This window comes from Medicago sativa, chromosome 7 (genome assembly GCF_051527215.1).
Source record: "Medicago sativa cultivar Bolivia chromosome 7, Bolivia_mono, whole genome shotgun sequence".
In the NCBI taxonomy this organism is placed as follows: domain Eukaryota; kingdom Viridiplantae; phylum Streptophyta; class Magnoliopsida; order Fabales; family Fabaceae; genus Medicago; species Medicago sativa.
Window position 1 is genome coordinate 102,410,000 of NC_140755.1, and position 27,849 is coordinate 102,437,848.

Genomic DNA, 27,849 nt, shown 5'->3' on the forward strand with positions numbered 1-27,849 from the left:
TCATTCTCTCATCTAAAATACACTAAAGTCACTCAAGTATTTCTGGTTTGAACTCTAACTAATTAATCAATGATGAATTTTTTCTTAGTTTTCGACCCAACTTTGATGAATTATTAGGGTATTTTTATCCTAAAATTGTAGGCTTTAAGATCAGAAGTATTAAAGCTAGATGACTTAATAAAATTCAAAGACTCATCGCATTCCTATTCCTATTTCACTTGAAATGTATAGCATGAAGTTTTTTAAGTTTAGAGACAAGTCAAAAAGAAATTATTACTTCTATTGTGTTTGTTTTCTATGAAGCAATTTGATGAACAAAATATTCAAGTTGGAATTCATCTTAGTTTAATTAGTAGTAATTTTTTGGAAAAATACCACGCTAACTAAGTTGCTAACCACTTTTGCATTGGGTACGAAGTAGAATATTAATAATCTTTGACTTCTAAATTTTAGTCACAAATATCATACTCCCTCCGTTTAATCTTTCACAATTTTCAGAGAATTGAATAGTTCAGTTGATTTGAGCTGAGGTCGAGGAGTTGAACAGGGTTCAAGTCCTGATAACGATAAAAACTAACATAACAATTAACATACTAACATTTATTATTTAAAAAAAATATATTTCACAATTTTCTCTTGACCCAATTTAGTCACTTAAAAAAGTAATACCCAAAACATAAATCAATTTGTCCTCGTTTTAAAAATGACATAGGCTAGTTTGGTATTTTTTTTTCTCCGAAGGATAGGCTAGTTTGGTATTATTTTTTGTTGAGACTAAATTGAATCGCGACAAAAAATTGTTAAGCACTAAAGTGAATCTTCACTCAAAAATAAAATAATTGATTAATCATTCTAAAATAGAACTAATTTTAAGTGCAACTTTTGCAGATAAATATTTAGATCGAAGGAATGATGTCACAGAAGACTTTCGGACTTAAATAGCACTAACAAAAATGTTTATATTTACCTCCCACTAAAAACAATAGCGTGGCTCGAACCCGAGACTTTCGGATAAAAGACTTGTCTTTTTATTCTTAAACCAAATCCTTTGAGTTTTTTTTTTCTTTTCTTTTTCATATCATTGAACCACACACACACACACACACACATATATATATATAGGGGGCTGTTAACTTGCACCCACCTAAAAACACTAAGGTGCAAGTTAACAAGCTGCACCTACTTGTACTTTACTAAAACACTCTTTTGTCTCTATTAAACTTTATTTTAATTAAAAGGACATTTTTGTAAATAGCATAAATAATATTTGTTTATAATAGAAAAACATGGGTGTTTTGGTAAATAACTAGTAGGTGCAGCTTGTTAACTTGCACCTTAGTGTTTTTAGGTGGGTGCAAGTTAACAGCCCCCATATATATATATATATATATATATATATATATATATATATATATATATATATATATATTCGAGAACCACTTTTACAATGTTAATCTCTCTTTTTCCTATAAGCCCGTGCTAATCTCATTGAAATAGCTTGGTAGTTTAAGGTAGAAGTAAAAGATGAAATTAAAGAGAAACTCGGTTTATATTTTTACGTAGAATAGATGGACTATGGACATGAAATTGACTATACTTTATGGTCATTTTATTTTTATCAAAGATCGCTTTGTGGTCATTATTAGTCATCAGTCTAATGTCAATGATTTTGTAATCAATTTTAGAAATACCTGAATGGAAATGGACTATATAACATATGGGTCTTGCTAACAAGTGCCCTTAGGGCACTTGTTAAGGATTCAAAAAATGGAAACAATTGATAACTTTCATGTAGGAAAAGTTGCTTTTTGATTTTTTAATGTGTTGAATGCACAAATTCCAAGATGAAATTTCCATTTTAAACTTCTTATCAAGTGCCCTAAGGGCACTTGTTAGCATTTTCCATAACATATTAGTGTGATAGTTCTGCCCTATATGTTAAGACTTGTTTTGCAAAATGGAAATTTCAGTATGGTTGCTCCCGAAATTGAAATGTTTTGGTTAGTGTTCAACACGTCTTATGACTAACTTTTGGTCATCCCAATGTCCAACTCTAGTTTTTTGTTAAGCAGTGAGTGGCTAGAAGGTGAATGAGGAGGGTTTTTTTTTTTTTTTAGTTCAAAATTCAATCTCTATATATAATAAGAGAAATGTTAGCAACACATTTTTCAACACACTCTATTTGATTGGTTAAAATTAACATGTGTCTCACCAAATTTATATGGCCCCACATAATTTGGTGGGACCCATGTGAATTTTAACCAATTAAAGAGAATGTGTTGAAAAGTATGTGTTCAAATGTGTATTGTTAGCATTCCTCATATAACAATACATTGTCTCTGTTAACTAGGTTTTGCTTACGAATGCCCAACTCTAAAGAGCATCTCCAATGGGGGGTCCTTACTTAACAAGGACCACTCCCCATTAAGGACCCTCCATTGGAGGGTCCCACATTTAAAAAGTAATAAAATGTGTACTACTTGGTCTCACTTGCATAAAGGAGTAATAAAATGTGTACTACTTGATCCCACTTGTAAAAAAGAGTAATAGGTAAATTATTTTTGCTTAATGATGTAAAGATAGTGGGACATATTTAAGTATTTTTCATTAGAGTCATTATTAGTGTATTGTCATTGGAGTCATTGAGTCCTTAATAGGTACTTTTATTAAAAAATTATAAATAAGTGATGTATCACGTGGGGTCCATTTAAGAAGTCCTTGTTAGGGAACTACCATTGTGGATGCTCTTACTTTTTAGTCATATATATTTTTTAAAGTTAGTTCTATGGTGCATAAGTAAAGTATGTGTTGTATAATATACACATTTATTTTTAATCTTAGATCAATAATTTCCACATTAAAACAAATTAGATGATGTAATATTATTTTATGGAAAATGTTAACAAGTGCCCTAAAGGCATTGTTTAAGCATATAAAAGTAGCAACTTTTGCATTGGAAATTGTACGAGTATGACTTTAACAAGTGTTTGACTTATATTTTCAAGACATATTTTCCTTTTATGGGTTCCTTAAACAATGCCCTTAGGGCACTTGTTAACAAGACCCTTATTTTATTAGTGCGCTATACAATTAGTTTTTTTTTTTTTTTAACACACATAAATATCAAAATGAGCACGACTTTATAATATTCAAAAACTTGCCCCATTCCTATTTCACTTGAAACGTGGAGCATGCATCGACTTTTCCAGGTTTAGAGAGAAGTCATGGTCGGGATAATCATCACATTTTATTTATAACTCATTCCTAATTGTTAATCCTATTATTTTTGTCGAACAAAATATTCAAGTTGAAATACATCTTAATATTAACCTCTTATTTATTAATCAATGAGAAAATGAGTTGTTCATTTTAGAAAAACACCGGCGCAAGGAGAAAACATTTCAAAGAATGGAGCAAGGATGGTCATCACTTACAAGCATTGTGATGTTGTCGGACCCAAGAATCAAACGTGCGTTACCTTTGTTCCAATCTTCCCTAGATAATGAAAGCAATTTTACCCAGCGCTGACATTTTTAAAAACCAAAGAAGATTTCAAAATACACATCTAGAATAATCGTATTTTTGTTAAAAAATACACATCCGATGGCACAAAAAAAAATTGTTTATTCAGATTGTAGTTTCCAATTGCTTTTAGGTGGAAAAAATTCCTCCCTTTTATAATAATGGCTTATTTGATCCAATGGTCCCCTAATTAATTTTAAGTTTTCATTTTGGTCCCACAATTAATAAAACGTACGTTTTGGTCCCTCACTTTTTCGAGTCCATCTTTGCTCCTTTTGCCTTTGCTCCATTTACCCGATTTAAAATCATGGTCATGGATGTGTGTACCATTGTGACCCTCAAACATGTTAGTCCTACTAGAAGACGCATACTGTCAATCAAAAATTCAGTAATACAATTAGAAATACACAAGGATAGAAACAAATTGCCATGAAAGACCCCCTTTCTCTTGAGAGAAGCAAGTTAATCTGTAAAATTGTTAAGGATAAATCAGAACATCGATATAAGTGTTAAATGCCAACACAAGATCTGACATCGGAGCCAAATCGAGACACAGCTTTAACAATAACAACTGACCATATGGAAATCTTTTCAACACATTTCCACTACATTTTTCATACTTCAGAGAATAGCTGGTTAAATAGTACCATAAAACATAAGTTTACAGCTAACTAACTGAGACAGAATAAAAAGGCTATACTTCAACTTAAGTGTGTGAAAAACCAGGAATTGAAGAAGGATCGGCCACCCAACACCCTCTGAGTTGAACATCGTCTTCCCCATTGTGCTTAAATACAGGAATCTGATGTGAAAATCTGCCAACGTCTTCTCTTAAGATTTCAATTATATTGGTCTTAGATCGCCGGATAATAGGAGGCTTGAAAATGGGCTGAGATCTGCTATGACGCACCAGAACAACAACTTGTATACTCTTGTCACTGTCTGCTAATACTTCTACTATATGACACTCACTTCTGCCTCTTCCCTGGTTTGAAGAAGTGAGTTCGTAGTTCTGTTCCTTGTATAGAGCCCAAATCTCACCTTTTTTAGGGTAAATTTCATATATTTTATTTCCCGTGGGCCCAACTTTTACTTGATGAGAGAATGCAGAGGGAGAGAGAATTTGGAGTTTGGCTTTTTTAATTTTGAAGGAACCACAGGATATTGTTTGCTTCAAACCTTTTGGTGACGAACAGGGTTCAAGTTCAGATACGTGCAGCCGAAAATTAGTGGAGGATTCAATCTTCTTGATTTGAACATAAACATCAGGAAAATTATCCTTATCACCATATATTGCCCATATCTGACCACACTGAAACATCTCCCTAGATTTTTCCTTATTGAAGTCATAATATGCTCCCACAACTCTCAAATCCTTTTTCAAATGTGCGCTAGCACTTCCCACCAACTGAGAAAACACAGTTTCCTTAATATTATTGTTAGGGTTGGAATGATTATCAGTCAAGTTGTCAGTTGCACAATCGCCGGCACCTCCTACATCATTTTTCTTGCTTAAATCTCTAGGTGACCTTCGAACTGTCAATACATCTCCATGATAATTTCTCTTCCTGGGTTTCTTTGATGTCTCGAAATTCTCATTGGTCTGGCATGCAGCAGCTTCACTTCCCTCCGGTTGACTGCAGTCTCTGTGGCTACTGTTTTTGTCATCCTCTCTGGCCATATAGTGACTAGTGCTTGCTTGACCATTGCCCATACTTTTTGTGTTTGACCTTGGTGAAACTCTTCTACTGATTTGTGGAACTCTTTCAGTACCATTACTCTCTCGTAACTTTGCATTGTGAATGCTCTCATTCGACTTGTCACCTTCAACTTTACACTTGGAAGGTTCCTGGAAAGAACTTCTTACATTGTTTAACTTCCCATTGTCCTTCATATCCCCATTATCACCAACTTGAAAAACACTCATAGGCAGGCCAGCAGGGTCAAGTTCAAACGATCCACTTGGAACGCCTTCCCTTTCTTTACCAGTCATCACAAATGAAGGAACCCGATGTGAAAACCTGTACAACTCATTAGGTGGAATACAACATAAGCTAATTCCATTCTGCACAGTTTGCTGAAAGAGACTTACAAACCCTTTCACTTTGCTTAGATAACTAACTTTAACACCATCACTCTCATCAAAATCAGATAGGACTTCCACAAATTCAAATTGATATTCTGAATTCTTTTCTGGTTCGGAACTCCATCCTATATCCCAATGTCTGAAAATTGCCCAAGTTTCACCCTTCATGGGATATACTAGATAAGAACCCCTGCCACTTCCTTTTATGCAATTCACCTCGTGAGAGAACATAACAAGATCTCTAATTATCTGAGAATGACCGAGTCTGTACTTACCGCACGCAACAGGCAAACCTGCATCATGCCAATCAATTTCGTCTTTGCGAACTGGATTTGGTTCCAACCAAGTATATTCCAGCCCAAAAGGGGAGTGCACCTTCTTGATGCGAGCATAGAATCTTGGCATACAATCAGTATCATCATAAACAGCCCAGTATTGACCAACAGCAAAACAATCCTTTTTCCTAACCTTCTCAAAATCACTGAATTCTGGATCAGGACAGCAAATAATATCGGGATTGGATGTCTCCTTTCTTTGTGGATTCAATTGCTCAGTTTTCATTTTATTCCTTGAAACTGTTTTTTCAGGGTGGCCATTTTCTTTATTTCTCATCTCTCCATTCTGACCAGCCACATCAGCAGTGAAACTAGTTGGACTTGTGTTATTATTGAACAACCCACCATTTGCAGGCACTTTTCCTTTATCCACTTTAGTGGTTTTATCTTGCCGTTGCCTTTTGGAAGCATTCTTAAACTCACCATCTCCAGCAGTTTCTGTGAATGAAACTTGCTGCTTTTTCTTGGAAGATCTCCTAGAATGGACTCCAGAATCAAGTCCAGAAGGATCAACACCACTTTTTTTAACATCGCTGTCTTTCATGCCATTGCCATTTCCATCCTTGTTATCGTATCTTGAATCTTCTGATGCTGACTGCCTTGCTCTCTTACTTCCAACCTTTGTTGGGGTTCGTGATTGCTTGTCTTTGGATGTAGTACCATTGGAAGTTCCAGCACCAGCCTTTGTCACTCCTGCAGCTCCATTGCTATCTTTACTGTTTCGAACTTTAGAAGAGGCACCACCTCCAGCACTACATTTTGCCATTGGTACAGGACAAGACGGCACAAATTTGTCTGCCGGTCCTTTACCATAAGGTTTTCCACCATTACTTTTCGATGCTTCTTTTGGTGGCACATGGTTTGGAGGATCTTTATGACTGTTAAATGATGATGATGTATGTCCTGATGGTGCCGCCCAGAACCCAATATCATAAGCTTTAAAAAGTTTTGAACATTGTTGACAATGCAAGGTAGAATTTTCAACGGTTCTGTAGTACTCGTACTTAGTATCACAATGTTGGCATAAGGTCCAAAATGTTTGCGATGAATTCTGAGTGTGGGAGTGTGAATAAAAACTAGTATTGTAATTATTCCTATCTGCCTGATAGGGTGGACCCTGCGGTGCTGTAATTCCAACAAGACGGCTAATCTTTGCGTTATATAAAGAACGCTTTGTTTGGTCACTCAATACTCTGTTAGCATCCACGATCAACTTGAAAGCAGCCTCTGCCCCAGCAGATTTATTTTTATCAGGATGAAGTAGCAGTGCAAGCTTTTTATACTGCTTCTTTATTGTTGCTTCATCAGTAAATTTATCAGTCAGAAGAATTCCATACCAGTCCATATCAGACGTAGAGAGTTTGTTCTGTGCAGCACAGTGAACCTCACAGGCAGTAAGGATCTGTGTAATGTTCTGTATCTCAGGAAACAGTCGTTGAGCTTTCTTAGCAAACTTCAGCGCCCCTACAAAGTCACCACTTTTCATTCTATCTTCAGCAATTTGTTTCGCCTTCAGAGCATCATCCTTGTTGCACTCCATTGGTGAAGATGAAATCAAAATTCAATTACTGTAGTTCCCTCAGTCATGCAACACACAGACGGGAAACTTCTGCCTTTTCACAAATTTGACACCCACACACAGTGCAATATTTCACCTGATTGACACAAGCCAAACCCCCAATGAATCATTAAACAAGAACGTCATGAATAACTTGGTTGGATAAACAAAACTTTGAGTGTTTCTAGAATTAATTTTAGCGGAAACAAGGATCTCAAAAGTAAGCCTGTAATAAGATTTATTCCATGTTTGTGTCGATGTATTCTCAACCATAGTCCTATTAAAATACCAACAGCTGTGATTTAATGTAAAAACCATGTTGTTTGGATATTTACTCTAAAATCAATTTTGGTTGGAGAATCCCATTGATGTCAGATCATCCCATGTTTTTGCATTTAGATTCAATATTTTCAACTAAAATCATTTTCTATAAATAAAGGTATTGAAACATAAATTGCATTTGTTCAAACTCGCTAAAATCAATTTAACGAAATCAAGATCTGTAATGTTAAACCTTTATATATTTACCAAGACATACCTTAAGTATGAAATTCTCAAATCAACGCAAAAACTATTTTTTTTAACTTTTAGGCTCTGTTTGGTTATACAACTAAACTAGCTTATTAGATTAGCTTATTGAGATGTATTTCACAAACAAGCTTCTCTTGCTAGCTTAATTTTATTTTTTTTTACCCTTTTCATAAAATAATAAAACAACCGCCCACCCACGTTGTTTTTTTTTTAGGAAAAGCAACAACACTTTTTTTTACTTGCTCATTATTTCTACCGACAGAATTTTTTAATGGAAGCATCTTACTTTTTCTATTGTTTTTAGTTGCGATTTATAGCATATTTGATTTTAGAAAAAAGTTATAATAATGAAATTAAACAAGTTTACTTAAACGAAAACAAAATCTCAACTGAATTTATATTCATATAGCTTCCGATTTTTACCCTATAAAAATTATTCATATACCACATGTATTATTTTAAAGACGGAAGACAATTTGAAATAAACATAATACATAAGAAAATGTTTATAAATATAATTTATAAAAATTAAACAAACAAGTACTTTAGTGTCATTTTATATTTATAAGTAAGTTCACTTCAACAACTGAAGTTACCAAACCCTTTAATTTCAATTAACTAGCTTAAAGGGGTTGATTTTTAAATGGCAAAAGTATATTAGAACAACCAAGAAGTCACAAAGAGTACAAGAAGTACTCAATGTAATACAACAAAGGAAAAGTACAAAAAAGATACAAATGTTAGCAAAACTTATAGCTTAATATTAGTAAACAGAGCATTAGTCTAGAGTACAAATGTGACAACAACTTCACCAAGCATGCAATAAAATGGGAGACAAAGTCAGGACCTGTTTGGAATCAAAAAGAATTTTTTCTTTTATCTTTTTCATTTTCAATTACAAGTATATCCTTGCATTCAAAAAATTGTAAAGCAAATAGCGAACAAAAAAATTGATTTCACTGTATCAGTTACAAATCTTTGACAAGAGAAAACAAAATTAAAAATTAAAAATTCTCTCAAACCAAAATTAAAAATCACAGGCAAAAGTAGATCCAAACATGCAATAAATATAATCCAAAAAAAATTAAAAAATTGAACGAATTACATGAAAACCAATGACCTAAAATCAAAATATAAACCCTAATTCAGCTCAAGAACTAACGACAATAATAATTAAAATGATAATAGTAAACCGTAATTCAGCAACAACATAGCATAATCTAAACCCTAATTTCAAAATTCAAAAACAAAATCGGCAAAAAAAAAAGTACGAAAAGAGAAACCCGAAGTGAAGATCTAAAAAAGGAAGTAGAGAAATTGATGGAACTTACTTGCAGTGCGGCTTCGAGGGTCCTTCTTCCTCCTTCTCTGCGTAGATTTCGCCACTTGAGTTTTTTTCTTCTTTGATTTATTCTTTTTATTTCTTTGTATTTTTTGTCCCGAAGCATATATGTATTTTTATTTTTATTTTTATTTTTTTGTAGGCAGTATGTATTTATATTTTTTATTATTTAATTTAATGTGCTAAAGACAGACAAAAAGCCATTAAGCGGGAATTGAAAAGATATGGGTTTGATTCAAAGGAACAAAACACAAACGCTTGAAAATTGAAATTTCCCCATTTCCCACTGCGAAGAAAATTCTACATAAAAGTATGCTCTCCAGTCACAATTATTAGCAAAAATCTACTTTTTAGATTTATTTAATAAATGATGTATATAGTCTATAATATAGGTCATATACATCATTTATTGAATGAATCTAAAAAGTAAACTTTTGTTTATAATTGTGATTGGATGGTGTATAATTTAGAAGGAAAAAAATATTTTTTTTTGAAGAAATCAAAATGGAATATATTAACAGCGGCGATGTAAACTCTTAAGTACAAGATGTACCAGAGCAAGGGGAAAAAAAATCTTGAAAATTGTATATTCAATAATTTAAAAGTTTAAAATTTGTATTTTTCATATAAATTTTGCTATTTAATTTCTTTTTTGCTTCCTTAAGACCTTGATACATGTTAGTATGATTCAAATAATTTGTGTCTTTAATTTATTTTCGAGTATGTTTTTTAAGTATTGAATAATTTTGTCTTTTAAATGTATTAATTCATCGAACATTCTAATGTTTTAGGTATGTGTGAATCTAACTCATATCCTGCACGAACGTTCTAAATGATGTGACATTTATATGTGAAGTGAGTTAAAAAAATTTATAAATATTACATAGTTGATTGGCATACGTGGGTTAAAATTCTCTCCATCTGTTGGTGGCGTCTAACATGGACTAGCAACTAAGTGGTGCATGGGTGAACCACAACTAATAGCTATTGGATTGAGAGATTCCATGTCATCTTGTGATGCACATGTAACACCAAATATTTATTCCTTCTTTCTCCCTCTCTCGTGCTTGTCCACAACAGTGAGTGAGTTCCCCATTTCTCCTCCATTGTGTTTTAGGTTAAAATCTGTAAAATTTCTTCCTACACAGAGCCAAAAACCACATTAAAGATAGATAATTACAAATTAGGGAAATCAAAATCATCATATGATTGAAATTCGAAGCAACAGTGAATGAACCCACACACTGGACTCAACCAAAATTTTCAGAAAATATAATGTAACAGAAAAACATAATAACCAAAAACAAAAGCAGAGCAAATCCCAATCATGTTCTATTTGAATTAATTATTGTACAATTGTGGAGATTGATAATGTTAGACAAAATGGGACTTTATTCCTTTGAAGATTAAACCATGATTCAGTGTATTAAAATGGCGTCAAATTTTTTAAACCAAATTATTGTATTTTTTTCTTTCTAATTTTGAGTATCTACATGGAGAAGGAGAGAGAAAGTGAATGAATGTTAGATTGGTGGTTTGCCTTTACTGCGATTTGAAATGGTTGGGTTGATGGAAGGAGACGCCCGAGATGGGAATAAGGAAAAGGGGGAAAGAGAATAATTCAATATAGTATAGATGCAACATGATATGATAAAGTGAACCGCTTCATCTAATGGTTTTTAATGATTGTCCACCTATATTATGGGTGAGGGACTTAATTGCACCCTCCCTCACCCTAGAATCCACCCCATTTGTTAGTTTATTAATTTCTTTCACTTGGAGAGATAAAAATACAAAAAAGTTTGAAAATAATTAATAGTGATGGGACCCACTTAGTGGTAGGGCCCACTATATACTTTATTGTACCTATCTATCACCAAGTGGCATTATCCATTTATTTTAAGCAAATGAAGAGGATCTTAACTTGGCATAAGCATATACATTTTTGAGATACATTTGCTCGAATACGTGTTGAGATTGTTTTGGAACAGCTACCTGTAACCTATATTTTCATCGAAGGATATAAGTACTTTCTTAAGTACGAGGATTTCCACTCCATTTGTTGCAGGTGAGGACGTTATGGTCACACGAAAGAGCGATGTGGAAAACTCTTGGGAGAAGCAACCATTGCTATGAAAAATACAACGGTGGTAAAGGTGAAGGACGAGGAGGAGACAACAAGTTTCTCAAATATCGTTTTATTATTTGCGATTTTTGTCACAATCCAAAATTTTGGTTGTATATAGTATTTTATCTTCATATTTAAAATTGAAGCAATAAATCAACACTTATTGAGACGAATTTAAAATTGAAGCAATAAATCACAATTTATTGAGACGAAAAAGTTCACTTATACAAAGAGATAAATATTTTCATGAGTTATAAAATTGAGGTAACCCCTAATATGGACCTCATATTTTTTGGTCCATCCACGATCCTCTTTACATGACTGAGTATAGCCAGTCACTTTTTTAGTTAGCAAAAAAAATCATATTCATTTTTTTAGCAAAAAAAAGGCATATTCTTATGTTTTTCTTTTCTTTGTACGTCACATTTCGTTTGTGTAGTGCCTTGATTTTCCAATTCTCAAATGTATTTCTTCTTATCTTTATTCTTAATTCTAATTGTTTTATGAGTTAGTGGTCGTTGTAGTTGAATCAAAATTGATCAGATCTGCAAATCCCTCTTAATTTCGTTTTTATCTACATGAACTGAACACCCAGAAATGGAGCACTCTTTTCTCTGAGATCCGATTCTTCATCTTTTTCATTTCACCACCGATTTCTCAATTTTTAAACACGCTTTGATACTTCCACAGATTTTTTTGTGGGTTTTCGATTATTACATAATTGTTGTATTCTAGTAGTGTTCCTATTTTTTCTTTAATATTCGATGGAAACAACTTATTGGTCGCTTAATTTAACTGGTTTGTGTTTTTTATTGAGTTATGTTCTGTCTAGAATTGAAAGTTTCACCTTTTGGTTTTACTTGTTGATAATTTAGGTTTCTCTTTTCAATTTGATTATACCCATTTGGAAGTGGAGTTTTAGTGATCTGGATTGGAATTAAGAAGACATATGATGCCTATTTCATTGAGAAATGATAACTGAACACACTTTCTTGGACACAATACAGACACCATAGTATAATTATACGATATTTTCCTTTTTTTACACTGTTACTTTATACTCCATTTTACTTTTTTTTTTCATTTTCCTGCACCTTGTCCGTTATCTCTTTTCTCTTTCACACCATTACGACCGCCGTCTCTACAACTCTCCTCTTCCCTTCTCCTCCGCCTTTGTCAATTGAGAGATAGAACAAACTCCATCTCTCTCCTCGTCTCAGTCTCATCTCTCTCATAACAGTTACTCACCGTCATCACTAAACTCATCGTCGTAACTAAACTCGCCGTTGCGTGCGGTGGAGATCTAGAACAGAAGAAGATGGGTCTCGGACGGCGGCAGATCGGATCTCCGGTGACGTGAGGGAGAAGAGGATTTCGTCGGCGGCGTTAGATCTAGATCCGAGAGAGAAGAGAGAGATGGTGGTTAGTGTTTGACGGAGGTGAGGAGGATGGCGGTGGACCGGTGGTTAGAAGATGATGAGAGAACAGAGAAGAGAAGAGAGGGTTCTGCGTTCTGCACACGCAGAGAAGATAGAAGAGAAGAGAGGAAGAAAATGAGTGTGTATTTACAACAATGCCCCTGCTTTAAAGTTGAAAAGTCTAAATTACCCATGATGTCTGTATTGTGTCAAGAAAAGTGTGTTTAGTTATCATTTCTCCTATTTCATTGTATGATATATCTTTAACAAGACATGGATTAAATGGTAAACTCCAAAAATGGATGACAAAATCAATGAATAAATTAATTTACTAAATTACACAACTTAAAACTTGAAAGGGACCGCATGTCACTAGAGGTGTCAATAGAGCCCCAAATTTTAAAGCCCACTTAAAAAAGCCCCCACCAAGCCCACTAAATTAAAGCCCCCTAATTGAAAAGAATTATTTGGGGCCAAGCCCACTATAAACTCTATTTATTTGTGGGCCTAATAAAGCCCCACATTATAATTTTTTTCTTAACAGTTTATTTATGCAAAATAACTTATTCAAAATAGTTTATTTATGAAAAACAACTTATTAGAATGACTTTTTAAAAACTGCTTATTCAAAACAACTTATTTATGCAAAACAGCTTATTACGATCTCATTTTAAAAAACAACTTATTCAAAACAGCTTATTTATGCAAAAACAGCTTATTCGAAACAACTTATTTATACAAAACAGATTATTTGTGCAAAACAGCTTATTTATACAAAACAACTTATTCCGATTTCATTTTAAAAAACAACTTATTCAAAACAACTTATTTTTGCAAAACAACATATTTATGCAAAACAACTTATTCAAAACAGCTTATTTAAGTTGTTTTTTAAAATGAAATCGTAATAAGTTGTTTTGTATAAATAAGTTGTTTCGAATAAGCTGTTTTGCACAAATAAGCTATTTTGTATAAACAAGTTGTTTCGAATAAGCTGTTTTGCATAAATAAGCTGTTTTGAATAAGTTGTTTTGCACAAATAAGCCGTTTTGTATAAATAAGTTGTTTTGAATAAGCTGTTTTGCACAAATAAGCTATTTTGTATAAATAAGTTGTTTTGAATAAGTTGTTTTGCATAAATAAGCTGTTTTGAATAAGTTGTTTTGCATAAATATGTTGTTTTGCATAAATAAGCTGTTTTGAATAAGCGGTTTTGCACAAATAAGCTGTTTTGTATAAATAAGTTGTTTTGAATAAGCTGTTTTGCACAAATAAGATATTTTATATAAATAAGTTGTCTCGAATAAGCTGTTTTGCATAAATAAGCTGTTTTGAATAAGTTGTTTTGCATAAAAATGTTGTTTTGCATAAATAAGTTGTTTTGAATAAGTTGTTTTTTAAAATGAAATTGTAATAAGTTGTTTTGTATAAATAAGTTGTTTCGAATAAGCTGTTTTGCACAAATAAGCTGTTTTGTATAAACAAGTTGTTTCGAATAAGCTGTTTTGCATAAATAAGCTGTTTTGAATAAGTTGTTTTGCACAAATAAGTTGTTTTGTATAAATAAGTTGTTTTGAATAAGCTGTTTTGCACAAATAAGCTGTTTTGAATAAGTTGTTTTGCATAAATATGTTGTTTTGCATAAATAAGTTGTTTTGAATAAGTTGTTTTTTAAAATGAAATCGTAATAAGCTATTTTATATAAATAAGTTGTTTCGAACAAGCTGTTTTGCACAAATAAGCTGTTTTGTATAAACAAGTTGTTTCGAATAAGCTGTTTTGCATAAATAAGCTATTTTGAATAAGTTGTTTTGCATAAATATGTTGTTTTGCATAAATAAGTTGTTTTGTATAAGCTGTTTTGCACAAATAAGCTGTTTTGTATAAATAAGTTGTTTTGAATAAGCTGTTTTGCACAAATAAGCTATTTTGTATAAATAAGTTGTTTCAAATAAGTTGTTTTGCATAAATAAGTTGTTTTGAATAAGTTGTTTTGCATAAATATGTTGTTTGTTATAAATAAGCTATTTTGTATAAACTGTTTTGCACAAATAAGTTGTTTTGTATAAATAAGTTGTTTTGAATAAGCTGTTTTGCACAAATAAGCTATTTTGTATAAATAAGTTGTTTCAAATAAGCTGTTTTGCATAAATCAGTTGTTTTGAATAAGTTGTTTTGCATAAATAAGTTGTTTTGAATAAGTTGTTTTTTAAAATGAAATCGTAATAAGCTATTTTGTATAAATAAACTGTTTTGAATAAAAAAAAACTTTAAAAATAGTTTTTTTTAAAAAAAAAAACTTTAAAAGAAAATGTTTATAGAAATTTTGAGGCTTTGGGGCTTTTGATTTGTGGGCCTTTTAATCTTGTGGATTTTTAAGCCCCATTACCATGTGGGCTGGGGCCAAAACTTCAAGGCCCCATGATATTGACACCTCTACATGTCACCTGCTATAGACAGTCACATGAAGAGGACCATCGATGGACTTGAAAAAATAGGGTTCATATCAGGGGGCACCCATAAAATTGAGGGCAAAAGTACAATTAAACCTAAAATATAAAACACTATAAATAATTAATATACTTTTTTTTAAGAAGCTAAATCAGCCCATCCAAATTGAATATACTCTTAAAAAAATCATCACTCATTTATTAGAGTTGTGTGCGGTTCTTAAGAAAATGATCAGTTTGATTGATTTTAATGGTAAAATTAATACCCAATCCGTTGTAAAAACATGTCGCAATTTTACAATATGCTCTATTCACATAATTTATTTTGATCATATTTTTCAACTAATATATAAATACAAATGTTAGTATGTAACATGTTGTTTGATTTATCTCAATGAATATTTTCTAAATATTAAATTTTTATAATTTTTTATTATAAATATTTAATGACATTTATACATAGTTGTGTATTGTCATTGATTGTGATATGTATTTAAGAATGGAAGTAATATCATTTACTAAATGAGTGATCTCATTTCTCACATTTCGGTCTCTCTAGATTGCTGTTTTTTCCTTTATTTGATGTGAAAAAGCTTTTTATATTAAGAAGTATGGTTCTTTGGTGTAAGTGTAATGTGGGCCTAGAGAGAAAGGGTGTATGATTTGAATCAAGTGGTTAAAATATCAACTTATATTATATTATATATGCTCAAAAAATCTAAAAATTGTGCATAGGCATATACCCATGGATCACGGTTTGCTGCAGTCAGTAAAACCACACAGTCACGCACAGGCACGGATCTACACAGCCTATAATGGGGTCAGCTGACCCCACTCCTTCAAGAAATTACTAACCAAGAGTTTTATATTCTGATGGCTTGACCCCCATTTGAAATGTTATGTTGACCCCCATTGTCCAATTAATTAATCAATTGCACCGCAAAAAAACACTAATACTACTTATTTAGTGTGCAATTATGCATTGCTTTGGAAACTAAATGCTGGTCTTTATTCAACAATCAAAAAATTTCTTAAATTATAGATAAACGAAATGGAAATGGGTGGACTTGTGGGAGGTGATGCGCAACACATAAGTTTTTTTTTTAATTCGTCTCTACTCTTGATGTTTTGTGTTTTAACTTTTAAGTGGGAGACTCTTTGGGGGGTGTATTGGATTAAGATTTTAAAAGACTATTTTAATAAAAAAAGTCTTTAAGATTTTAAAAGACTGTGTGAGATTGTATTGATTCTGTGAGATTTTAAAAGACTTTTTATGTAAAAGACTTTATACACTCAAGATTTTAATGGATTTATCACACTGACTTTTAAGGATTTCAAAGGATTTTATGGGATTTTAAAATTTTAAAGGATTCAATGAATTTTAGGGGAAAAAAGAACAAACTTACAAGCGTGAATGATAAAAATAATGAACAAATAAATTGTAGTGTTTGAATAAAGAAAAATAAAACCAATAAAAAATTCTTTTACTATTGATTTTAAAATTTTAAGGATTTTATGGATTTTATAAGATTTTAAGGGACTAAAAAACACTCTTAACACATTATTCTCCATACACATTTTTTATTTGTTAAAAATGTTATTCCCACAAAATTCAATTGTACATATTTAAAATTATGACAGCCCTTACAAATCTTTCAAAAAAAAAAATATTGTGTCAGCCCTCATTTTGTGTTTGAAATTAGAGAAGTCGTTTGAGTTTTTCTAAGAGAGGTGAGAGAGAGAGAGAGAGAGAGAAGAGAGAGGAGGGAGAGGGAGAGGGAGGGAGAGAGAGAGAGAATGGAGAGATAGAGAGACAAAGAGAGAAAGGAGAGAGGGGGGAGGGGAGAAGAAAGAGATAGTAACTTTTAAATGAAAAACAATCCCAAGAAATCTCATCTCTTTATGAAAGACTTTTTCTTGTTAAAATTACACTACAAAATCCCACAAAATCCATCAAAATCCAATTTATTAAACAATCCTTCGAAATTTGAATGATTTTGAATACCATGAGACTTTTTTTAAGTGATGAAAAGTCTTGATTGAATACCTCAAGACTTTTTTAAAATGACAAAGAGTCTTGATTGAATACCACAAGACTTTTTTTAAGTTGCAAAAAGTCTTGATTGAATACCACAAGACTTTTTCATAATTAAAAAGTCTTTTAAAATCTCATAGAATCCTAATCCAATACATCCCCCTTTGATTAATAAAAAGGTTCTGCTAACCGGTGTCTCTGGAACACTGGTTAAGCATACCATAAAAGGGAATTATTACCATAAGAGGGAACTGTTTTTGACTTTATTATAAATTAATTATACAATTTCAATACATTAACTATTATATAATTTCCTTTTTCATATCCTTAACCAGTGCCCGGGGGTACCAGTTAGAATTTCCCTAATAAAAAATAAGTGGGAGATTCGTGAAGGTGTAATTAATTTGTTTGAAGTTTATTGAAATCTAGTGACGAAACATTATGTAAGTTGTTCTTTTATTATTTTTTTTCCTCCTAAAAAGTTTAGTGACAAAACTCATATACACTAAATACAAAGAAGTAAGAAATGGTGGTTCAAAATTCTATTCTAACATATCAAATGTCTCTATAATCTTTTATCATCTTAGTTGTACGGGTTGTTACTTTTTTTCGTTTCATTTTTGTAATATTGTATTATTGAGATTTAGTAATTTCTCCCTCTATATTTTTTAAGTTATTACACTTGTGCTCTAACAGATAATTATTTAGTGTTATATTATTTTAATTGACTAAAGAGTGATGTGTCTTCAGATTTTAGATATATAAAGGTATAATTTTTGTAATCTCTAATTTTTTTCTCTAATGATAAATATGATGTCGCCATTTATCGCTAGTGCATTATTATATTTTATGATAAATGATATACCTGAATATAATAAGTGATCTTGACCCCACTTATTAAAATTTATGGATCCGTCACTGGTCACGCAGTCATGTGTGAATACGGAAAAAACTAACTGCAATGAATCCTATTTCCATGTCCACATATGGAAAAAACTAATTGCTGACTTATGTATCTAAAGTCGGGTTGATCCAAATAATTAAAACATGAAAATTACTTGATTAGTGGTGATGCAGGAAAAAGTTCTTCAGCATAAACGTAAAAGAAACCTGAATGGCACAATAAATTTCATGTTTCCAAATGTTTCTCATACAAATGAGACAATAAATATATGAATATGTTAAAGACAATGTTACCAAGTGTTTAGGCACTCACACAAACTAAACTTAATTTCTAATTAAATAAATAAAAGTATGATTATTACAAAAAGAAGTTTAAAAAGAAGTAAACAAGTTGTTGCTCCAATTGTGGCTTTAGCTCTCTAGCCTTCTTATAGTCAAAGACACTTCCACTATAGCACTTAAAGTTCCTTCACCTTCATATGGTCATCAAATCTTATATGAAGACAAGTTTTTCTTGTCCTACTACAACTTCGTCTTTGAGCTTTTCACCCAACCTTTCACGCCCACCTGGACAAGAGTTCCAGCTTAAGCCATCATCTTCTGTCCAATAGGGACTCAACACTATTTGCTCAAGCTTGTGGGCAGATTTTAGAACATTCTTAACAAACTCAATTTCATACCAATTGCCAACACAACCTCTCAATTCAATAACGCTTATACCATCATGAGATAATATCTCAACATCCCTAATATCCTTTTGATTTTCAAACAACTCTGGAGCTAAAAACTGTCAACATTAAAACAGAACATGAATGATATAATTAATGTACCATCAAATGCAAATCATAACATCTTACATGTTCACTCACCATGATTGAAAGTTTCTGCAAAAGAGGAGAAGCTTGAAGCATGTTTAAAATCCACAAAAGACCATAGCCCATATCATATGTGAACGAATCCGCGAAAAGGACAAGGTTTAGCTGTTTAAGACATTTGAATGGTTGAGTAATTTGTATGGAAGTTTTGACCTAGAAAAAAAAACTGTTAAGATTCAAAATAAGGAGAAATGTAAAAATAAAAATAAAAAATATCTTATGAATAACCGTTGGAAATATTTCCACATGCAAAATCTCAAGTTGAGGAAACGTTGCACAGAGAGCAACAAATGCTTTAAGACTTTGTTTTGGTAGAATGGAGAATTTACCGCTCTTTAACATAGAAGTCTTAATGCTTGAGGTATCCAATTCACATCCAAAAGACTCTAGTGAAACGAGTCTAAGGCAATCTACTAAAAACAAGTTTGCATCCACCTTGAGATTGTTGTAATTTTAGAGTTTTATTTTATTTCAAAAGTTAACATAAATTGGTCCTTTTGACACCTGCTCTAATTCATGATTTTATAAACTACATGTCATGGTGTTTTGACCACGTGATGCTTTACTCAGTCCAAAACTTATTCTTCTAAATTCTGTTTGGTGTTGCTTTGACCATGAGTTTGTTAGAAATTTTCCTATTATCATGCCTTACTTCCCCACTAGTAGGAAAAAATAATGGCACTCAATAGAGCACGTTCCTTCTTTACTTCCTTCATTCTGATCAATATAAATAGTATCCACCAGAAGCAAACTAGCCACCTCTTCTCTTTTTCAATATTTTTTTTATTCCTGGGTTATATCTCCTGTGTTTAGCAAATTCAAGCTGTTCTGTCACCTCCAGTTATGATTCATAACGGGGAAGAACTGTTGTATCCTGGGAGGATATGCGCTTATGAGGCGGATAAAATCCTCAAGGACAGTGACTATGTCACGCCTCAGGTTACGTAATAATGGTTTAGTGTTTTGCAGGTTATCACTTTCATGGTTTCATGTTTGTTTACTTCGATTTGGCCGACATCAAATTACCGCAATCTGAAGAACAGATAAGTTTATTGTTCTCTCTTTTAGCTATATTTTATTGAGGCTTGTATTTATATATGTTGATTATTATTCAGAGATAATTATTATGACGAATTTATACAACAATCTTGAGGATTTTAATTTAATTATTTGTTTGCAGTACTGCTAGATAAATGGTAAAAGAATTGCTTAGCCTGAAAATGGTAACACGTCGTCCGTGAAGCCTTTGATAATCAGGTGAACTTTATTGTATAACAAGGAGGCAATCATCGGTGCAGGTTTTATCAATGCCCTCCTACTTCTAATTATTGAATATGATTTACTTGTGTCAATTATATATAAATGATGCATGAATATGATATTGGGTTCAAGTTTAAGCGGTTGTGAGCTAGTGTGTACGTGTACCTTTTGGAGTTCTAATGTTAGATTTCTTTATGCCTCTGAATATTTTATGTACCTCATTTTGATAAATATTAACAATATTGTTTACACTTGGACGATTTTTGAAATTTAATATTATTGTGGGCTAAATAATACTCTGTGTAAAAACGTTACTGTAAATCGCATGATAATCAAATGTTTTTCTCTTAAAGAGGTGTTTATATGTAACATATGTGTTTTATATTTTTGCCTTTGATTTCACCCTGTTATCTATCATTGGATGCTTATGTGAAACTGTGTATTGGTTTTCTTGTGCCATTATGTTACATGTATAGTTCAAATCTCTTCTATCATATTTGTGTTATTTATTCTTTATATGACAATTTGTTGTTTCGGTCGATATGAAACTTTCTGAATGTGGGGGCTATACATGTGTAAACTCAATTTAAGAAGCTCATGAAGGTAAATATGTCATATGCATTGGTGAAACAAGTGTAATAGAGATGTTGTCGCTTAGAAATAATCTAAGTAGACCTGAATATATTTTTATGACACTTGATATAACTCATGAGATATATATTGAAATTCACATTAAATTATTGGTGACATATTATGGATTATCCATTGTGTTAAAATAATACAATGATGTTTGATTTACCAATGTGTGGGTTTATGGATGATTTTAAAGGCTGGTTGTGATGTATATTAGTCTTTCCAAATTTATAATTCTAATTCTCTACTATCTATAGTATGCATGCAAACAAGGTATGTCTGTTAACTAGCTTGATAGATTTTTATTGAGATGAACTCTAGATATGGTATGCATAACTTTGTGGTTGAGAAATTTTATAAGTGCATTGATATGATATATAATAATGTATTATGTGGTTAATTCTTTCTAAAATTGCTTTAGACAAACTTGTGAGGTCACAATAATATTTAAATGATGAAGTTGTGATTGCATGTAACATTGATTTGAGCTATTTTCTTTTTTCTTGGTCTTTTGTGCATATTACTCACTCTCAGTGATGAGAAACTATTCTTTTAATCCCAATTGTAGACTTAGCCAAACTTTGGTGCTGAATATGAGCTATTGATTGATTTCCAAATATGTTGTCTATCATAATTGGTGCTAGCTCCTGATTTGTAACTATTAGTTTAAGCAAAAATTTGTTCAGTCACATGTGATAGTTATCATTAAATAAACAGATAGAAATAACATATTATTGTGGAGTAATTATTGTATGTCATCTTTGATAAACTTTAATTTAGTGGAGTTATGAGTATATGATATTTACGGTTGGAGAATTCATTTTTAATAACCTTTGTGTGTATACATGAGAACTATAGTTCGGAAAAATTTACTTTACTGTAAAATATGAGAGTCCTTGCATTTTAGGAATTGCATTGTTAGGAGGTATTCTCGAAAAAAAAATTATGATGAATAATATGATAGTAATGGATGTTTAAAACTTAAACTGGGTATTCTATTTTGATTATTGTTTTGGTAATACTTGCTTGATTCTATGAGTCAATTGTTTAATGTGCAAATTTTAAGATCTTTTGATATTGCTGTCACTTGAAAATCATTCAAGACCTGAATAGAAATCTACCTATTTTATGCAATGTGGGGGTATTGTCGCCTGAAAGTTTTTCAAGTAGACATGTATAATAAAACTAATCATAAATTTATTTTCCCCTTTGTGAAGATGTTGTCGCTTAGAATTTATCTAAGTAGACCCGATGACATATATCAAAAGGTCAGTTTGACAATATTTGAGATATTGTTTAAAAGTGGATAAACCATTGTATCCAAAATACAATGACGTTAATTAGATATGAATCCAATGAGAATAAATTTATAAGTAGATTTATCTTATTGATGAATATGTTGTCGCTTTGTAGACAACTAAGCAGACCTGTATGAACTTATTATGAAGAACAAGTTTATAATTGTTAACTTGGTAAATTTGAGATTAATTGACTGAGAGACGTCTTAGTCAATATTCTTTGATGAAAGAAATCTTTGTCTTCATCAAAGTGTGTAAAGTACGTACTAATAAAGCCCCTGGGATGAAATAAATTTGTGAGCATCGAGGGGATTGAGACTTAAGCCAATCGAAATTGACATGTGATAGGAACCCAACCTTTGTGATTGGAGATCCCATGAAGAAGGTTCAATGTGGTAAGAACAAGTCACATGTTAGTTCTGCTAGCGCTAAATTTAATCCTAGTCTCTTTCCTATGGTGTATTTGAGTAAGTGCTAGACACTGCAATATTGAGAGGATAAGCTATAATGCTTTCAACGATTATCATATCCCTTACGGGTGGTGTATGACTTGCAGCATACACTTGATGAAATCGCCTATATGGGTGTCGAGTGGGGCTGCTTGCATGAGACCGTGGCGGGTCTCTAGAGCACTCATGAATACCAGGCACGCGCATGGCCTATTCGCGCACAACCGCTTAACAGCATGAATTGTGGGGGTGTAGTGTGATTATGAGACCTCTGACATACAACAAGTGTCTTGGGTTCCATAGCTTGCTAAACCAATTCACTGTGTGTTAAGTCTTATTAGTCTAGGACGGGTTCCATAGCTTGCTACACCGTTCCGATGCATTACATCTACGATGTTTACCCAGGAAAAACTCTTTTTTACCTTTTAGTTTAACTTTTGAAATATGTGGGGGATTGTTGTAATTTTAGAGTTTTATTTTATTTCAAAAGTTAACATAAATTGGTCCTTTTGACACCTGCTCTAATTCATGATTTTATAAACTACATGTCATGGTGTTTTGACCACGTGATGCTTTACTCAGTCCAAAACTTATTCTTCTAAATTCTGTTTGGTGTTGCTTTGACCATGAGTTTGTTAGAAATTTTCCTATTATCATGCCTTACTTCCCCACTAGTAGGAAAAAATAATGGCACTCAATAGAGCACGTTCCTTCTTTACTTCCTTCATTCTGATCAATATAAATAGTATCCACCAGAAGCAAACTAGCCACCTCTTCTCTTTTTCAATATTTTTTTTATTCCTGGGTTATATCTCCTGTGTTTAGCAAATTCAAGCTGTTCTGTCACCTCCAGTTATGATTCATAACGGGGAAGAACTGTTGTATCCTGGGAGGATATGCGCTTATGAGGCGGATAAAATCCTCAAGGACAGTGACTATGCCACGCCTCAGGTTACATAATAATGGTTTAGTGTTTTGCAGGTTATCACTTTCATGGTTTCATGTTTGTTTACTTCGATTTGGCCGACATCAAATTACCGCAATCTGAAGAACAGATAAGTTTATTGTTCTCTCTTTTAGCTATATTTTATTGAGGCTTGTATTTATATATGTTGATTATTATTCAGAGATAATTATTATGACGAATTTATACAACAGAGATCATTGAATACCAAATCGCAGTATAAAACCTTGAGATGACATAATGATGAACTTACTATCACAGGCAATGATTTGAGTTCACAGGAAATTAAGAAAAGCTCTTGAAGCCGTGGGCAATTAGACAAGAGACTTTCAAGGAAAGTTTTATCTAGTTTTGCACTTACAAGTGATAGAGATCTCAAATTTTTGAATGGAATAAAATCGAAATTGATGGGATTGTAAACAAGACAATTTTCAAGAGACAAATGGTGTAGAGTTGAAAGATTAGTCTTGGAAAACAAGGCAAGGTCAAATTTATAAGGATCGCGACGAGTGGTGCGATGTTTATAAGGAGTACCTAGAAAGAGTAGATCCATTCTTCCAACTCCCCTTTCAATTGCAAAACTTACCCATTGATCAATAATGTCGCTATCTTCACAATCGAAATAGAAGTTGACGAGGAAAGAATTGATAATTGTGCCCTGAAAGTTCTTGATAAATTGATCAACTCTCTCTACAAAGAAGCATCAACGAGATACCCGAACTGTAGCAGATCGTCTTCGGTTGTTCCAAGCATGAAGATGTCAAAGAATAGATCTCTCCTCACAGCCCAAAGCTTACACCACCTTTTAGACAGTATACTGGTTTTCAACAAATCTTTCACATATAACATTGTGAGGATATAAGACAAGACGTCATCAGACAACTCACTAATGCGATCATCCATTTTATTTATAATCTGAATCCGAATGCACCTGCTGCAATATATAGGTGGAGTTTATATCAATTTTCATAAAGCATCAGCTTTTGTATATGTATAGTTTTTCTTTGTTTGTATTCCAAATACGGACAAGAAATTAAATTTGAACGAAATAAAAGTTGTGTTGACACTATCCCCGGTGATTCTTGTAACCCTTTTGGAATCAGTCTTCAAATTCAAATTTAATTCTATCCAAAGTTCCGAATCTCTTCTCGTGATCAAGAAACCCTTGTTTTCTACCCTCTCATATTTTTCATCTGATACAAGATCTGTATTTATAGAGAAATATGACTCATCAATTTAGAATGGATATCACACTGAAGATACCTTTCTTTTATTTCCTCCTTCAACGTAGAATATATTTGCATCATATATTCCTTTTAAAATAATATTTGTATAAAATATTTCTTCATACGGTACAAAAATATATTTATGGTTCATAAATATATTTTCAGCACAAAATATATTTGAAACAAATATTTTATATTTTTAGCAACAATATTCTTCATCCATCAAATTTTGAGTCAATTTCAACGATACGCTATATATACCAAAGATTATTTGCAATGTGGCCCATTAATTGGCTCAGAACACACCGTCATTTCTCAATTTATTTGTCAATCAAATGCTATATGCCTATATAGAGGTATGAAGTGTATAGCATAGTTCAAATAAGTTATATTTAAATAATCAATGGAAATAACAAGTTTGTTCAATGTGAACCAAAACACCCTTTGTGACTAGTTTGTTGGTTAAACTTAAGCTCCAACATGAGAAAAACCAAAGAAAATTAAAATTTATATAGACATGATATGCCTTATTTATACCAAAATCAATGTCAAAGATGATGACTATACGAGCTCCTCTGTTTTTAGCACCAAATGCTAGTGCTTTCCCTGCACCTCCCACACCAACTAGAACAAACAATCGTCGATCAAGGGGTGAACCTGAAGATGGTTCCACCATCATTGCAACCATGTTCTGACAATTGTTCCATTGGAATCGCTAAATCAGTAATTATCACACCAATTGTAATTTGACCTTGATAAAGGACAAGATTTGATCAAAGAATATTTGCATTGTAACTACAAAAAGTAAATAAAGACAGAAGAATCCTTCATAAAAGAGAAAACCGAAACATGGTAGATAATTACTTTTGTAGATGGAAAGCAGTCTTGGTTCTGCATTTATCAATTCAAGTTTTTAACAAAGTTGGTCCTTAATATATTGTTTCCATACCTCTTTGGCCAAGTGATAAGGAGTTTGACCTTTCATCTTTTGGTGTTCATTTAATTGCTTTAGCTCTAAGAATTTCATTTTTCACTGATACATTTGACAAGTTCAAGGAAAGTTCAGCAATTTCACATATATACAAACTAAAAAAGACTTGGGCCTTTTTTTCCCTCATATATATTTATAGGAGAGAAGAACTATTATGGAAATTCAGATCAAGCCATAATGTGGGATGGAACACTTCAAAATGTTACAAGGAAGAACAATTAACCTGAGCAAGTGGATGGACTTCATCACAAAACCGTAGAACTTCTTCCTTATATGGAATTCCAACACTGCAGTTCATAAGAAAGAAGAAATAAAGACAAACACTTAATGGTTAATTTGATAACAAAGTGAATAAAACACTATGGTTGCTGGAAATTTAACTTCTTGTCTTAGAAGAAAACATTTGACATACCTAAAACCAGTAAAATCGGGACTTGGATAGGTGCTAAAAAACATTTTAAGATCATCAACAAACATTGGGACATAGATTCCATCACAGTTTACATGTCTGAAGGAAGGATTATGCAATATAGGGCCTTTGCTGTGGCAAACTGGTTTTTAGATGAGTCCAAAAACTTTGGTATTCGCATTTACATGTTCCAATTTATAGGCATCCCGTAGACTATCAAGAGAAGGCAGGCCAGGGATTGGATTTCTTGCCAAAGATCCACAGACAAAGAAACCGCCAAACTTTGGACACAGAAGTTGGCTTATCAAACCGCTTTCTCCAATAGAATGTGCTATTAATAGTACCTGCAAATCGTTACCCCAAAGCAGGCATATCACCAAGTCCTCATACAGTTATACTTTATGTTTGATACAATGAATTAAGCTTCTTTTTTTCCCTCTAAAGAAATGCTCATGCCTGACAATAAGGAAACAAGCTGAATATTCTTGTTATTTCTGTTATATCAGCTGCATGTGTGACAAGTTTGATGATATCTGTTCCTGTAGCCTGCATGAGTGCAACAAGTTGAAGAAGTTCTTACTTCTTTTGTCGAAGGAGTGATACCATCCCCAAAGCAGGACGCAATAATTGGTCATCATTTATCAATTTCCGACAAGACCTGTGTGCTGATACATTTTCTTAATGCTATTAGTGACAAAGATTGGTAGAATGAAAACAATCTTTCACACAACTAGTACAAATAGAACACTGTACTGTACTATTTAATGTAAACTTTGTGAGTACTGTCTGTAATATTATACCTTGAACTCCACTACATCAGCACCCTGTGCCTTTGCCTGAACCATGTCACTGAGAATGAGCTCCACAACAGGTTGTTGAACTGTGAGTTGAGCACAAACCACAGTAGAACAATTTGATACTGATCCATAACTTTCCATATGTCTGAAAAGAAGATTTGTATCGCCCACAAATAAATTATTGAAGTTGCATTTATCTGTATGATGATCATATGTTGGTAGTGAAGTGAGAGCTCAAGTTTAACTCATACGAGGATGAATACAGCTAGGGTCTAAGTCGGATAAGTTGAAAATAGAATTTGAAAACACCAACAACTACAAGTGTCTACAACGTTAAGTTAAATATGACTGTCATGGACATGATCAAGACATCAAGTTGGTAGACCAAATGGAATATTTCTTTATAAATGACATTATGACAAGCAGGACCGTTCCTTGGCATGTGCAAGGAGCTCTACGGAGCCGAGCCTCCAATTTATGGGGGCCTCAATTATTTGTAGGGGTATGAGTATAAATGTTGGGATGTAGGATAAAATTTTCTTTTGTTATGTAGGTCTAAATCAAACACTTATTATTTGACAAAAATAAAGAGTAAATGGACAAGTTAGGTCAAACACACACATCTATCAACAACAAAAA

General features: G+C 32.5%; 3 protein-coding genes and 1 pseudogene across 4 annotated transcripts; all 4 read right to left on the bottom strand.

Annotated features, from left to right (window-relative positions):
• Positions 1-3,946: 3,946 nt before the first annotated feature.
• On the bottom strand, positions 3,947-9,455 carry LOC146911465 (DNAJ heat shock N-terminal domain-containing protein). The gene is made up of 2 exons (XM_085725116.1): positions 9,364-9,455; positions 3,947-7,598 (listed from the first exon to the last, which is right to left on the bottom strand). The coding sequence occupies exon 2, from the start codon at positions 7,481-7,483 to the stop codon at positions 4,229-4,231; it is 3,255 nt and encodes a 1,084-aa protein (XP_085581242.1). The 5' UTR covers positions 7,484-7,598; positions 9,364-9,455; the 3' UTR covers positions 3,947-4,228.
• A 9,077-nt stretch (positions 9,456-18,532) lies between these two features.
• LOC146911466 (F-box/FBD/LRR-repeat protein At1g13570-like) lies at positions 18,533-25,569 on the bottom strand (annotated as a pseudogene). The gene is made up of 5 exons (XR_015018377.1): positions 25,551-25,569; positions 23,981-24,721; positions 19,412-19,621; positions 19,178-19,336; positions 18,533-19,095 (listed from the first exon to the last, which is right to left on the bottom strand). The product of XR_015018377.1 is annotated as an F-box/FBD/LRR-repeat protein At1g13570-like (transcript).
• On the bottom strand, positions 25,188-26,485 carry LOC146911467 (bifunctional 3-dehydroquinate dehydratase/shikimate dehydrogenase, chloroplastic-like). Its single transcript, XM_085725118.1, has 3 exons — positions 26,417-26,485; positions 26,228-26,291; positions 25,188-25,704 (listed from the first exon to the last, which is right to left on the bottom strand). Exons 1-3 carry the CDS (start codon positions 26,479-26,481, stop codon positions 25,414-25,416), a joined length of 420 nt encoding a protein of 139 aa, XP_085581244.1. The 5' UTR covers positions 26,482-26,485; the 3' UTR covers positions 25,188-25,413.
• Positions 26,486-26,562: 77 nt separating this feature from the next.
• Positions 26,563-27,351, bottom strand: LOC146911468 (bifunctional 3-dehydroquinate dehydratase/shikimate dehydrogenase, chloroplastic-like). The gene is made up of 3 exons (XM_085729521.1): positions 27,214-27,351; positions 26,870-26,959; positions 26,563-26,757 (listed from the first exon to the last, which is right to left on the bottom strand). The coding sequence occupies exons 1-3, from the start codon at positions 27,349-27,351 to the stop codon at positions 26,563-26,565; spliced, it is 423 nt and encodes a 140-aa protein (XP_085585647.1).
• Between the last annotated feature and the right edge of the window lie 498 nt (positions 27,352-27,849).